This window comes from Myodes glareolus, chromosome 24 (assembly GCF_982192425.1).
Source record: "Myodes glareolus chromosome 24, mMyoGla1.1, whole genome shotgun sequence".
Taxonomy (NCBI): domain Eukaryota; kingdom Metazoa; phylum Chordata; class Mammalia; order Rodentia; family Cricetidae; genus Myodes; species Myodes glareolus.
The window spans coordinates 16,623,166-16,633,349 of NC_142049.1; the positions used below are offsets into that span (position 1 = coordinate 16,623,166).

General features: G+C 45.2%; 1 protein-coding gene and 1 long non-coding RNA gene across 2 annotated transcripts; one reads left to right on the forward strand and one right to left on the reverse strand.

Moving 5' to 3' along the window:
* Nucleotides 1–11: 11 nt before the first annotated feature.
* Nucleotides 12–4,002, forward strand: LOC125400766 (uncharacterized). Its single transcript, XR_015736361.1, has 2 exons — nt 12–138; nt 2,917–4,002. It is a non-coding gene; the product is annotated as an uncharacterized LOC125400766 (long non-coding RNA).
* Nucleotides 4,003–5,101: 1,099 nt separating this feature from the next.
* On the reverse strand, nt 5,102–10,025 carry Ngrn (neugrin, neurite outgrowth associated). Its single transcript, XM_048434916.3, has 3 exons — nt 9,816–10,025; nt 9,350–9,460; nt 5,102–6,014 (listed from the first exon to the last, which is right to left on the reverse strand). The coding sequence occupies exons 1-3, from the start codon at nt 9,977–9,979 to the stop codon at nt 5,474–5,476; spliced, it is 816 nt and encodes a 271-aa protein (XP_048290873.1). The 5' UTR covers nt 9,980–10,025; the 3' UTR covers nt 5,102–5,473.
* Between the last annotated feature and the right edge of the window lie 159 nt (nt 10,026–10,184).

Consider the following 10,184-nt stretch of genomic DNA (forward strand, 5'->3'; position numbering starts at 1 on the left):
GCGCCGGGAGAACCCCGCCTCCAAGCCAGAGAAAAGCGGCTTCCTAGACCCCCGGAAGTCCGGTTCTCCCGATCGGCGCTTAGAGCACTGGGAGAGGACGGCGTCCGGAAAGGGACATTTCAAAACAGGAGGCGACGAGTTAGGTTTTTTTATGGGTATACTTTTATTTATGTGTGTGCGTGCGTGCGTGCCTGCGTGAATGTATGCCATGTGTGTGCGGGTGCCTGCAAAAACTAGACGAGCATTCCATACTTCCTGAAGCTGCCGCTCTGAGTTGCCAGACGCGAGTGCTGGGAACGCTCTTGACCGCTTAGGAGCTTTCCAACCCCATTCGTGACCAGAGTTTTTTCTTGGATAAAGAGATTATTACGCCTTGTTAATTGCTTATTCGTCGTCAAACCCCAGATCCCAGGAAGGAATACATTTTAACAATACAACAGACTAGTCTGTAGTTCGTTGAAGTAGAGATTAAACTCTTCCTGTATTTTAAATTTCGAAAAGTGGGCGAAACCTAATCTGCAGAGTACGGACTGCTGGAGTCTCAGCTGTCAATCTAGCCTCTGACAGTGCAGTCCTTGGCTTCCTGGTGGTAGAAGGTATATGTGAGTTTGAGCACTGTGAAAAGGAATGAATATGTTGGACTATGAAAGTTAAGGTTTGCCGGCTGTAACCTTTGGATATCGGAGTTTTAATTTGTTAATGGCCATTATGGGAAAAATAAATAAGCTTGTGGCACAGTCATAGTACAAATGAATAAAGAGGCAAAACATAAGTACCTCTGTATGGAGGTACTTACTTGTGTAAAGGTTTTGTTTTTGAGACAAGGTCTCTGCTTTGGGATAATCCTCCACGTTGTGAAGATGTATTCCTCTCATTTTGTTAGTAAAGAAGCTGTTTTGGCCTATAGCAAGGCGGAATAAGGCCAGGTGGGAAAGACAAACTGAAAATACAGAGAGAAGGGCGGAGACCAGGGATTTGAGTCAGCTGGCGGGGAAGCAATATGTACTAGAGAACAAGAAGCCACGTGGGAAAATGTAGATTAATTTTAAAAATGGGTTAATTTAAGTTGTAAGAGCTAGTTAATAAGCCTGAGCTATAGACCAAACATTCTGTAATTAATATAAGCTTTTTATCTGATTATTTGGGATCTGGCGGACCGGACAAACACTCCACCTGTTTATAGGTCTCCAACCATGCTGTTGCAGATAGGAATTGACTGAGAAAATACATAAATAGGAAAGTATGGGAAATGGATAATGTCTTTAAACAAAAAAACAAAACAAAAACAGGCAGTCTGGCATCTTGACGGGTGTCTGTAAATCCCAGCCCTTGGGTGGAGATAGGATCAGTTCAACGCTATTCTGGGCAATGTGAGACTCTGTCTCAGAGAAGGAAAGGAGGGAGAAGAGGTAAGACAGGAACAGCTCAGTGGATAAAGGGTGATGACTAGAGTTTGAATCCCCAACACCCACAAAAATGCTAAGTGGTGCATGGACGGGCTTTGTGGGAGCCTTGTCTGTTTGGATGCTCACCTTCCTGGACCTGGGGGGGGGGAGTAGGGAGGACCTTGGACTTCCCATAGGGTAGGGAACCCTGACTGCTCTTTGGCCTGGAGAAGGAGGGGGAGGGAGGGTGGGGAGAAGGGAGGGAAGTGGTGGAAATTTTTAATAAAAAAAATTAAAATTAAAAAAAAATGCTAAGTGGTCATGGCATCCCCTTAGTAACCTCGGCACTCCAGAGTCAGAGCTGGGGATCCCTCAGGCAAGCTGTCTAGCTAGCCTAAGCTAATTGCCTAGTTTTTTGGTTCAGCAAAAGACCCTACCTCAAAATATAAACTGGAGAGCTAGCAAGGACTCAACCTCAACCTCTGGACTCCTCCCACCTCCCAAACCCTGACTCCCTCAGAGCAGGGGCTCATCTGGGACAATGGCAGAACTTCTCAAAATCAATGGCGAAGGGGAAAGAAGCACAAGGTGGGACTATTCTGGAATAAAAGGTTTAAGGTTTAAGAAATATATTATGAAGGCCAGGCATGGTGGCCCATGGTTTTAACCCCAGTACTGAGAGGCAGAGGCAGGGTCTTATGCTAGTTCAAGACCAGCCTCGTCTACATAGTTGCAGTACAGCTGGTGCTACAGAGACCTTATCTCTCTCTTTTTTTAAAATATTTATTTATTTATTATGTATACAATATTCTATCTGTATGTATGCCTGCAGGCCAGAAGAGGGCACCAAACCTCATTACAGATGGTTGTGAGCCACCATGTGGTTGTGGGAATTGAATTCAGGACCTTTGGAAGAGCAGACAATGCTCTTAACCTCTGAGCCATCTCTCTCCAGCCCGAGACCTTATCTCTAAATAAATAGAAAGTTACAGTCAGCTGCAAAAAGGAGAGCAGTCTCAAGCCTCAAGCTACTTACTAAAAGGTTTGCCTTCTAAACCAATAGGATGAATCCGAAAAGAGGGCTATGCTAGACTGTTAACCCCAAATTGCCTATGGGGAATAGAGGACAGGAATTTCTTATGCTTAGTTTAAAAACTACCTTCTTGCACCAAATAAGCATTCCAGCTACTTTTGCCTGTTCTCTATGCTGGCATCCCTTTCTGCATAAAGAAATAAGTTTCTTTTTTCCCCTAGTCATTTGAATTGGTTATCTTATTCCCCAGAAAGGGTTAAAAGACTTCAAGAACATAACAACAAAATGTACTGTTACTTGATATGAGTCCTGTTTGGAAAACAAACCAACTGGGAAAGCCGCTTATAAAACAGACTGGGTAGTTCATTCTCCAGCACCATTAAAATAAATGAATTTAAATAGTTTTAAAAAATAAGTATTTAAAAAAAGGCCTGAGCTCATACAGTGCTTCAGTTCATTTATGTTGACCTCTGCCTGACCTCACTGCATCCTCTCTAGGTTGATGTCTGCTGCACTGAGGGACAGAAGTGCCCTGAGATGCCTTCCTGCCCCTTGCTTCGTAAAGCAGCGAAGTGTGACTCTGTGGTGCAGCCGTATCCATCCTGCTGTGGTCTGCCAACCCAAGCTCTCGAGGCTCCCACTCCTCTGGAGCTGCTTCCTTTCCAGCTCAAGTGAAACCTGAAATGTTTCTTCTTCCACCACCCATGGCGACTGAGCTCCTAAGTGCAGGTCTACCTCATCCCGTGTGGTGGTCTTCATTGTGTCATCGAAGAGGGTGGCCCCAAGACAGGGACCCATGAAGTCCTATAACCACAGCCCGGTGGATACAGGACTGAAACTGTATTCAACCCCACAGTCCAGTCTCCTAGCCTAGGCTGTTTCCTTGAGACAACAGGACACAGCAGGAAAGATAATTTTGGAAGTTTATGTCCCTTGACTGGCAAACCTAAAAGGTGGTGCTTAGAGCCATAAAAGATTCACTGATTGTTAGGAAGTCCTTCAGCCATCTCCTCACTTAACCAATACAGCAGTAGTTAGGAGCTTAGCCAATCTGGTAGTAGTTGGGAATACAGTGAAGAATGCATAGGTCTCTTGCCTTCGTGGGTCATCATTCAAAATGAGGAAAGGTGATAGCATTAATTTCTCGAACTGCAGAAAATAAGGGCAGGGTCACAGAACATAAAGACAGTTGTGTGGGGGGAGGGGAGTCTTGTAGTCACTGTATCTAGAGTAAACATAAAACGTAATAGTTGTTTCTCGCTATATCTAGGTTTCATGATTAATGTTGAAGGTACCTGGACCTTGAAGAAATCATGTAAAGAACAGGGATTATTTTCTATGATTTATAGCTATTTTTCTGAAGGGCTTATTCATCCATTGCATCTTTGGTCACAAGACTATTCAGGCACACCCGGAGGTCTTCTATTGTTACTGCAACAGTACACAATGTGACTGAAGGTTGCAAGGGTGTGATAGTTTTCTTCAGATAACATGTAGGATAAATCAAAGGGGCTTTTGACATGAGGAACTTGTATCCCAAACACAACCTTTGTGTTCAGCCACCAATAAATATGCTGAACAGAAGTTCGTGGTTTTGTTCTCAGGAACTCTTCCTCCCTGCTGCCAGAGAGCCTAATTACATTCCGGGGTGACACAGAACACCTGCTTTAGCCTGGGTGACTGGGAAGCCGCTAGGGAAATGACATTGGAAGCCTGTAGTCCCAGCACTTCCAAGGCTGGGGAAAAAGAATTGCTGTATCAGGCCAGCCTGGGCTAGTAAGAAGCTATTTCAAAAACAAGGAAGACAGCAGTCAGTGTTGTAACTACTTTTATCAACATTTCAGATAGCTAGACTCTAATAAATAGTAATGTCACGTTGGGATGGCCACGTTTTAAGTGACAACATCACTTATAAGTACCAATTTTAGCTGACCCGGTGTTAGAATGAGGCACAGAGGAAACGTGTTGCTGGATTCTTGTTGCTGATGTTCTCATTTCCTACTAGAATTTTTAGTGTTAACTCCTAAAACAACCAGAAATTACACCACATAGTGCTGTATTGCTAGGACTTTAAAGGAGGCTTGGGTCTAAGTCCCAGAACTACCATTTATCAGCAGGCATCGTAGGGTCTGTTCATTTGTTCAGGGGCTGAGTTCCTATTACACTCCCATCTTTAGGAAAAGCCTGGCATTGACTGGGCTATCAAATACAGTTTAATTTAGCATAGTTCGGGAAAATGTGTTAGGGACTCTAAGACTTTAATCTTTGTTTCAAAGCTGCTCTGTTTGTTCCCATTCCTAAATGGTTTTCAGAACCCCAGCAATTCAAAATATCCAAGTTTTGGTTGCCGTGAGAGCTCGTGGCACAGCTCAGCAGGTACAAGCACTTGCTGTCATCCTAAGCTGGATTTCCAGGACAGGCATGGTAGAAAGAGAAAACACTGCTACAAGTTGTCTCATGACATTTGTATGTGCACTGTGCCACACATACAAAATCTAATTTCAAAACTTCAAAATATAATTTATCACTGAGGGGAGTGCTATGCACAGAAGCCTTTTGTTGGGTGGGATTCTTCTCGTGCCATCTACCAAAATTTAATGAAAGAATACTTTTCCCTTCCACCTTTTCTAGTTCACCACTCCAAAGTTTACAAGAAAATGCCAATCCACAGAGTACCAAGCAATGAACTGCTACGCTTTACTTTATTTCGCACATAAGAAAACCAACTGATTAAACTGTTCAAGAACAGTTAGTGTCCAGTGATCAAGAAGGAAATGAGGTCAGGAGGCAAGCTTTCCATTTCCTCCCAACAGAGCGACAATGACATTCATGACATGTAATACTCGTTCTCAACAGAGAGACCAAGCAGTAAGGATGAATGAGTATTTAGATCCACAGGGTCCAATCGGGCTTATTCCAGAAATCTGACTCTAGCCAAGTAGTTCCTCCACCCACATCCTAGCCTCCATTTTTCTTCCAAATCAGCAGGAATGCTGGCAACTACAAATCCACTTGCCCAGCTGTGTCAAGGCATCTCCGAAAGTCGGGCCCAGACTCAAATTCTGTAGAGGAAGTTCCCATTGCTGTCAAAGAACTCACGTCCCCTCTGTACGACTTTGCTGGTGAAGTTCTGATCTTGTGGCTCCCCAGCCTTCAACTCTCCCAGTTTCTCAACACTTGGCACTCTGTCACCATCAGCTCTTCTGATGGCTTCCGAATCGCTGGTGGTATGCTTCTCCCGCTTTCTCTGATGACCCATGGCTGCAGTGGTAGACACCAAGCTTTTTCTTTTAGTCCTTTCTTTCTGGCTCATCTGTGCACCTGGTGTGCTGTGAGTCTGATTTTTAGACAAAACTTCATCCCCTGGTGGCAGCAGGCCAGAAACAGAATGCCCTGCACTGAGTGACTTCACCGCATCTCCAGAAGCCGGGGCGAAACCAGCTTTTATAAAGACCTTCTGATCCTGCTTCAGTTTCTGCTTCAAAGTGGGAACAAACTTACTTTTTAAAACCCTTCTGATAACATCGGTGCTGACATCAAAGCCTTCTGCCAACCTGGGAACCGACCAGGACTCTGCAAATTCCTTATGTAAATACCTATGGAAAAACAGTTTTTCAAATTGCGAGTAAGTCTCCTATGAGAAGAGTTAAAAGTGATAATGCTAGTGACAAATAAGTAAAAGAGAGTTTGGGGAAGACTGAATGCAGCCCTTAGACTGTACCAATTAATTCTGTACCTGTGTGCAAACAGCAATACTTTTTAATCAGGACACTCAATCAGGACAGTTCACGTCAATCAATAGCTACCGACTACTGTCTACTGATAGGTCCTGATAATGGAACTGACCTTCACTTCCAAGATCTTAAGAGGTTGGTGGTAGATACCACAAAATAACAAAGCACCACAGTGAAAGATGCAGTTAGTGCACCCACAGGGAGACTGGGGACAGGCAATTCTATCACCTGCAGTCTGACTCAGGCATGCCTGAGAAGTCCAACATAGAGATGATCTAAAAGGTAAGGAGTAAGCAGGAAAAAAACAAAGGAGAAAGCAAAGATAATGCTTGTAGAGCAAGAAACATGAGAACCATTAACTGTATCAGGAAATAGTTCAGCTGACAGCTTACTGTCATATGCAAGATAATGGGCGGTAAAGAACAAGAACAGGAAGCTGGCAGGTTTTACTTCATGACCCGTTTTTCCGTTGAAGCTAAAGGACATTTATTGACTACAGGAAAGGACCTGATAGGGAGGAAACTGGAAGGTTGGTTAAAAGCTATTTCCCAAGTGGTAGAAAAGTCAGGAATAGTGGCACATATCTTTAATTCCCAACACTCCAGAGGCAGAGGCAAGCAAACCTCTATGAACTTGGGGTCAGTCAGGGCTACATAGTCAGACCTAGCTCCAAAGGAAAAAAAACCTGAGACAATAAAGTGTAGAGGACTATTCCTCTGTGGCAGAGTACTTACCCAGCATGTTTGAGACTCTGAAGAGGATTCCCAGAACCTTGGGGATGAGGAATAGTACAGTTTCCTGGGTATCCAGGAGATGGTACAAAGTCTTTACCCAGCTCTACAGTATTCTCTTTGTTAATTAGAGTCTTTCTCATACAAATGGAAAAGGGTATATAGTCAACATAGGGCTACTTATTACTATTTATTATAATGCAAATATCTTATTTCTAGTAGATATGCTGCATACTATACATACAAAGCAGTTTACTGGAGAGCTTTTTATCTTTAATTTCTTTCTACCTACCTATCTATCTATCTATCTATCTATCTATCTATCTATCTATCTATTTTAGTTTGGAGATAGGGTTTCTTTGTGTAGCCCAGGCTGTCCTTGAACTCACAGAGAACCGCCACCACCCCACTCCTCATCTCCTCCCCAGCTTGGAGAATGCTTTGTAAGGGAAAGAATTTAAACACATTTAACAGAAGACAGGTATGATAAACTGTGGCTCACTGTGCACCTACTAAAGACTTAAGTAGCACTTTTTTCCCAGGTCAGGAAGGGAAGGTTGTGGTTCTTAGGACTGACCCCAGGGCCTCATGCCTACTAGATAAATGCTCTAAGCTCCACTCCTGCCCAGGAGCTCAATACTGAAATGGAAAAAGCAAAAGTACACAGTGAGTGTAAAAAGAAAAGATTGGAACAGAATTTATAGTATGCAGTTTGTGATTTAAGAAATGAAAACTTGCTGGATGGTGGTGGCGCATGCCTTTAATCCCAGCACTCGGGAGGCAGAGGCAGGTGGATCTCTGTGAGTTCAAGGCCAGTCTAGTCTATAAACTGAGTTCCCAGGACAGCAAGGGCTACACAGAGAAACACTGTCCTAGGGGAAAAGCAAAACAACAAAACACAAACAAATAGAGCAAATAATTCTCAATATGCACCATGTTACAGATGGAGCAGAGGGAAGGATAACTACCCATCTGCAATCCCAGGATTGAAGACGGGGGGGGCAAAGTTCAAGAGTTTCAAGCCAGCCTGAACTACATAGTGAAGACTGTCTCAAAAAGCAAAGCAAAACCAAACAAGATGAAAAGACAAAAACCTTAGAAAAAGCAAAAAAGAGGGATTTTAAGATGTAGTTCAGTTCATAGCGGTTTGGTTAGCATGCATGAGGCCCCAGATCCAATCCTGCGCACTTCATATAACAGATGTGGTACAAACGTCATCCCAGCACTCAAGAGAGTCAGAAAGGAAGTTATCTCAGCCATGGAGCACATTCCAGATCAGCCTGGGGTAAATGAGCCTTTCTCAAAATGTTTGCTTTGAGACAAATCTCACTATAGTCCTGGCTGCCCTCAAACTCAAGAATGTAGGTCACTGGGGCTTTCAGAGAGACCCACCCGCCTCTGTCCCACGCCTCCTCCATAGTGGCATTACAGCTGTATGCTGGCCAAATCTAGCTAAAATAGGACCTAAAAAAATATTGTGTGTGTGTTCATCTGCAGAGGGTGCATGTATGTGTCTTGGTGCATGGAGGTCAGAGGGCAATATCTAATGTTGGTCCTCTGATGCCTTCTATTCTTTTGAGACAGGGCCTCACTGGCCTGCACCTTCACCGTGGAGGTGCAGCTCCAGGGATTTTCCTTGTCTCTGCTTCCCATTTCTCCACTGCTGGAATTACAATTACAACAGCAGGCATAACGGGGAACCAAATTCAGGTCCCCACACTTGCCAGGCAAGCTACCGACTGAGCTATCGCCCCAACTCCTAAAAGAAACCTTAATAGTTAGAAAGAAAAAAAAATAAAAAAGGAAAAATTCTTTTAAGACCCCCTTCAAGCAATAGTGGTGGCTCACACACAGTGTAATCCTATAATCCGAGCACTTGCCAGAGGCAGGTGGATTGCCAAGAATTCCAGATTCCGGGCTACCCCAGTCTACAGAGTAGCCCTGTGTCCCGTCTCCCCCCCATAAAAAAAAGAAAAAACTGCAAGCTAGCTGGCACATACCTGCACTCTCCCTCCCACACACAGCCCTCAGGACCATCCTCGGCTACAGGGTGCTAGAGGCCAGCCTGGGCTGTATGAGACTGTCAAGAAGAAAGTTTCCTTCCAATACTTCTAAGTCACAGTTCTCTTCCAAAGACAACACACATAATCGCGGCAACTTCCTCTGCAAGATCTCAGGAGGACATCGCGTTCTAATCGGATGTTAGGCGTTCGGGCCTCTACAAATACTAACTTTGTTACAAAACAAAAACCCAAAGCCACCAATCAACTGTCCATACTGGCAGCGCACTAACCCCGAGCTGGAGATGTAGTTTGGAGGTAGAGCTTTTGGCGGACCGTAAGTGAGGTCCTATGTTGAGCCCAGCATCACAAAAACCAAAACAATCCAGACGGGCATCTTCTGCTGAAAAGGCAACACAATTAAAATTCTCAAGAAGTAAACCTCATTTTGAAAACAGAATCTTACCGGATCTGCTCTATGGCTTCCCACGTCAGTGTTCTGGGTGGAGCACCGGGAGCCTCCATTTGCCTTCGAATTTTCTGGAATCGTATGGCATTTTTCTGTCGTTTCAGGGTGCTGGGGGAAAGAACCAACGGCAGAAGCCATGCGTCGAAGCAAGATGGGTGTTTAAAGAGCCTCGGACTACAGCACGGAGAGCCCAGCTCCCTTGTTTGCCCACAAAGGCAGCCCGGTCATGTCTGCCAGGTTAAAGCAACTCTCTGTACACCGCCCCAGAAATCTAACACCTGACCATAAGCATGCAGAGCTCTCTGAGCAGATGATGAAACACGCCACTAGCGATGGTCCCACCCTGCGCCCTCAACAACGGGTGAGAAGAAACTAGAGCCTTTGCGGACGCGGTCGCTGGACGCCCGGAACTGAGGGGCGGGAGGCCTAGCTTCAGGCTGAGGGCCCTCCAAGGAGCTGGTACCTCTCCACTTCCTGGAGCGCCCGCTCCTCCGGCTCCCAGTCGGAATCGGGGTCCGGCTCGCGGCTGAGCGGGCCCGGTCCCGCCACGCCCTGGGTCGCGAACCCACAACGAGCGACAGCAGTGCGGACACGACCGCCGAACCAGAAGCTCCGGGTAAGCGCCATCGCGACCCAAGACAGTCCTCTACAGCTCGCGACCGGAAGCGAGCGGGAAAGACCGGAAGCAGAATGGAGAACCGGAAGTAGGGCGGGATCCTGACCCTTCAGTTTACCAGAAGGCGGAGGTTTCCCTTGTACTGCCCAGTTGCCCACCTTTTTCTTATTTTGTTTTTGTGGTGCTGGGGTGCCAAGCAGGTCCTCGTACATGCTA

Bases quoted from the DNA above. Each gene is read 5' to 3' on its own strand.
- Ngrn (XM_048434916.3), bottom strand. From the start codon at position 9,979: ATGGCGCTTACCCGGAGCTTCTGGTTCGGCGGTCGTGTCCGCACTGCT. The intron at 9,461-9,815 runs GTACCAGCTCCT...TCTTTCCCCCAG, and splicing joins GCGCTCCAGGAAGTGGAGAG to CACCCTGAAACGACAGAAAA. The intron at 6,015-9,349 runs GTAAGATTCTGT...GTTTTTCCATAG, and splicing joins GAAGCCATAGAGCAGATCCG to GTATTTACATAAGGAATTTG.